At 38.2% G+C, this 4,565-nt stretch overlaps 1 protein-coding gene across 1 annotated transcript; it reads left to right on the top strand.

Moving 5' to 3' along the window:
* Window positions 1–2,924: 2,924 nt before the first annotated feature.
* LOC135471021 (beta-1,3-galactosyltransferase 5-like) lies at window positions 2,925–4,064 on the top strand. The gene has a single exon (XM_064750068.1). The coding sequence runs from the start codon at window positions 2,925–2,927 to the stop codon at window positions 4,062–4,064; it is 1,140 nt and encodes a 379-aa protein (XP_064606138.1).
* The last annotated feature ends 501 nt before the right edge of the window (window positions 4,065–4,565 follow it).

The raw sequence follows: 4,565 nt of genomic DNA, 5'->3' as shown, positions 1-4,565 counted from the left end.
AATGACTAACTAGGTTATATGTAGGCCTAAATGACTCACAACATGAGAAATGTGTGACTGCAGAAGATGAAAATGAAGGTGTATGAACATGCTCCACAAATAACTGAGATATCAAAATCAACATATGCATGTCAACAATAGCCTCTGGGGTAAGTTTGTTCATGTTTCATCATACCCAACCCTGTATGGCTCACCATACCCGATCTAACAGAACGACTACTTGGCATACTAAAACTGATTTTACATCACAAGCCAAATGATTAAAGTATAAGGTCTTGGATGTGAAATTAGTTCCAAGCTAACTCTTATCTGTCTTTTTATCAAAAGAAGACATATCTGTATAAAACAGTATTCACTTTTTGTCCCAAAAAATTGATTTTGTTGTTTATTTTCCGTGATGTTGACAGGTGCTACTCTGCAGGTAGAGGAATAAGGTTACCACATGATGTTGACAATATATATATATATAACCTGCTATTATACAAGGTGCATATATTTGGTGATTGCATGAACACAAATATCCTTTTGTAATGCGTATGCATATTTATAAATGAGAGTGTTAACAAAGAAGTGTGTGTTAGTTCATTTTCAATCAAATTGTCAAGAATAAAGCTTTTCAGAACCTATACACAAGTCCAAATGAGTTTGTTGTGGGCATATGTACTATCACGTGTTTAATTGAAGTAGCCTAATTCTGTAATGTCGAATCCAGCATGACCTCTACTACACATTGGTTTCAGCATTTCATTTATAGTGCATGTGTATGCATATATATATATATATATATATATATATATATATATATATAATGCGTATAACCTATCAAGCAGACGTCTGCATATGTGAGAGTCTATCAACGCTCTTTGTAACTAAAAACTGAAACGTTCCTGCATGGTAATTTACTATCAATCTTTCCGAATAATCACTCTGGGAGAGGGCTCCAAGTGTATATCGTAGCTGAGGTGATTTAGAATGTCTACATGCCGCCACACGTCCATAGATTCTACATCAGGATCGCCTGAGATGTTTAAGATCAGGCGGTTGTGTTTATGATAACGTCAGATGCTATCCGGTATACCATGTGAGTTGGCATATGTCGGAAGCTGTATCTCCGTCCATGGTTTACACAGCCCACGATCTTTCCAAGGATGACTGTTCTATTAAGCGTGCCACTTACCACCCACGGCCGACATCTTTAGAAAGGCGCACAGACAGGGATCATTTTGCGTGATTTTAAAATGTATATGTTATATACATATATTTAAATGAAGCAAATTTACATCCTGTGCACTACTTGTAAATTATCTCCTGAATTCATTAAATATTGTGAAGATATATTGTCACTAAGTCAGAGGTACTATATGTGTGTGTATGTAGTATAAGTGTTCGCAGCGGTTTTGGTATACATGTCCGTTTTCGAAGTCTGAGGTCCAAGGAAAAGAATTCAACATATGTCCTGATAAAATCGACCGTACAGCCACATTATTACATTATTAAGAATAAAGCGTGAAAGAACCACAGCTCTTTAATACATCGAATCTTGCAGAAATGTGGACTCAGCAACCACGGCAGAGCTTTTTTATTGATTGTCATCAACATCACACATATGCAATACATTTTGACCTGGGATTTTTTTTACGCAGATTAAATGCAATTGGAAAAGAGTTTTCGTCCATGAATTTAAAATGCTTTAATTGCTACTTCTCTTGAATTTAAATCTACATGTATAACACTAAAGTATACTTTAGCCATTATCCCCGGTATTAACTTCCTCTGGAGGTATGTATACATCACCCAGAACATCCATGAAATTTCGACTTCGCACCCGTTGTTTAACATATTCTAACGCTCTTGAAGAACACTCTATTGCATCTGTTATTTGAGTGTACATCTTTATGTCTGTATGAGTGCAAGTTCTGTGTTTGATGCCAAAGTGCTACAAAGCTTTGCACCGGCATACTTAAGTCTTTTGTGTGTGTCTGCAGGCCTCAACATGGACTGTTCAGGTGGCTGGAGAGCCCTCTTTGAATAATTAATATGGTCGCGTGTCAGTCAAGCAAGGGGTAAGAAGCCTTTCTCTGCTCAACAATACTCTATAAAATATCGAAACTGACATCTTGTGCTATGACTATACCTATTATCAATATGACTTCCTATATATCAATCGAGTGACTTTATGTCACAATGTTCTACAACACACAATCATGTGCTAGGTTTACTTCCAAAATTAGCACAGAGGAACCACTTTTGTATGTATCTATACATGTAGTATATGGTAAATTAAAATCGATTTCTTGTCCCCGCCGAGGAAATAATACATTTGGATTGTGTAACTTTATGGTACTTAATTATAAGAAATGTATTAATAAGTTCGTGAAAATTAATCGCTGACACTCTTTTATTTGTAAACTAAGCAATTTTATGAATAATTTTCACTAGGTTACAAATCATACCATTGGAGGTTGGCCCGGCACTACGTCATGAATAGGCAAGAGCAGTTTTGACATGTCATTAATATGAATTAAATCTCTGAACTCTGAACTGGTGATTAAATATTGGTTAATTATCTTATTTCCAGGTTTCTTGTCCCATTGATATCTGCTGTGCCAGAGGGATAAGACGGTCGTTGAGGTAAGAAGCAAGCGTGAAGACAGCGTGGGCCTCGCACACTCTAGCTGACGTTACTTGGGACAATGCGGATTGAACAGAAAGAAGATCTAAATGTTAACATCTGTCCAACACCCACCTTCCCCTGTGTTATTGCTGCAACGATACACGATATACAATATCGAAGTTGTGCATCCGTTAGTGAAATATTAAATAAATTTACAATGGTGCTGAATATTGCAATTTGCCACTAAAGGTTACGAGAGCCTTTGGTCCCAACAAGCGGACAGGTGAGCTCCCACCGTGAATCTGGCGCTATGTTTCCACGCCTCCCACCTTTGCTGAGAGTGTCTCTCATGATGGTCCTCACCGTATGTTTTAGCCTTCTTATCCTGGACAACATTCGCCGGTCTGCCAGTGACAGTCCCACCGACAGCAACGACATTTCCTTTCCTGACAATGATCAGGTCCTGCCAGTACGTCAAGCTCAACTCTCCTCCGCCGTAAACGACTCCGTCACAGCAAAGACAACCAAAGACAGTACTGTGTACAAGAATCCAGTAAACCCGCTGATGTTTGACTACATAATGAACCCAGGTAACACGTGTCGTGGTCTTAACCTGTCTCTAATAATTTACGTTCACTCGGCGCCTAAAAATGTAAAGAAGCGCCAAGCGATACGTGAAACCTGGGGTGACCAGACATTGATGAAAGAGTTCAGGGCAAGGCTGGTGTTTGTACTGGGCGTAGATGTAGAGTCGAAGATCATGAACGCTCTGCGACTAGAAAGCAGTCAGTACTCTGATATTGTGCAAGAAAACTACCTGGATTCCTACAGGAATTTAACTTTCAAAGCTCTATCAGCTATTAAGTGGGTATCTACATTTTGCCGAAATGCAGAGTTTGTGCTCAAAAGCGATGATGATATTCTAGTGAATTTGTTTCAGTTATCCCATTACATGGATGCTATCAGAAATAATCCGTCGACGTCTCATGGTGTGATATTGTGTAATTTGTGGACCAAAATGGCAGTTATGAGAAACAACAAGAGTAAGTGGTATGTACCTAAAGATGAATTTCCTTTGGACTACTTCCCACCATATTGTTCCGGGTCAGCTTTTTTATTTACATCGGACGTCGTTCAGACTCTTTACAATGTATCGTTTGGGACCCCATTTTTCTGGGTAGACGATTATTTTTTAACAGGTCTCCTAATGCAGAAGACGCACTTCCGGTATTTGAAAATGAACCGGATGTACGCTCTGAATCCGCATAAGGTCGTGGACATCTTTCTCTCAGGGAAAATTGACAACGTCATGTTCTCCCATGTGCAAGGAACAACAAATATGTATTTGTTGTGGCGAGCTATGTATAAGCATTACAGAGGGAATCAAACATCAACGTTTAACTGGACAGAAATACTAAAGAAACAAAAAGAAACTGTTGTAAACACTTAAGTCAAATTTTATTAGCATTACTTCGTACTCTAAGTCTACCATTCATCTTGTGCAATTAGATGTGCAGTATTTTATCAGTCATGGCAAACCGAACTCAGATGTCAGATATACGTTTCGTGCATAAGAAATACTTGGCCATAATTGCATAACTTTGTAGTGTATAGGGCAGTAAGAGTGTGTTATAATGCATGATAAGCATTAAAGCGTGAGACTAAATCTGCTACTCAGTATGACCCATCACACGACACGTCAGGGCCACTAATAATCCAATCTTACCGGCTAATTTTGATATGGACAATAAATTGTCTGGGACTTGTCCCATACGCTTTATACCCTGAGATGCAAATGTGTAATCTGATATTTTGTTAGAAAATGAAAACATAGCGACTGTCTAAATTAAGAAAACTGTCAAATACTTTCCTTTGTTCCTTCTAAAACAGGAAAAATAGGCTTAATGATTCTAAATACACCAACATATTCTGCACCAATAACTTACAGATT

The sequence above is a fragment of the Liolophura sinensis genome, chromosome 7 (genome assembly GCF_032854445.1).
Source record: "Liolophura sinensis isolate JHLJ2023 chromosome 7, CUHK_Ljap_v2, whole genome shotgun sequence".
In the NCBI taxonomy this organism is placed as follows: Eukaryota; Metazoa; Mollusca; class Polyplacophora; order Chitonida; family Chitonidae; genus Liolophura; species Liolophura sinensis.
Note: the sequence above shows the minus strand (reverse complement) of the source record. Positions and strands in the feature narration are given on the sequence as shown.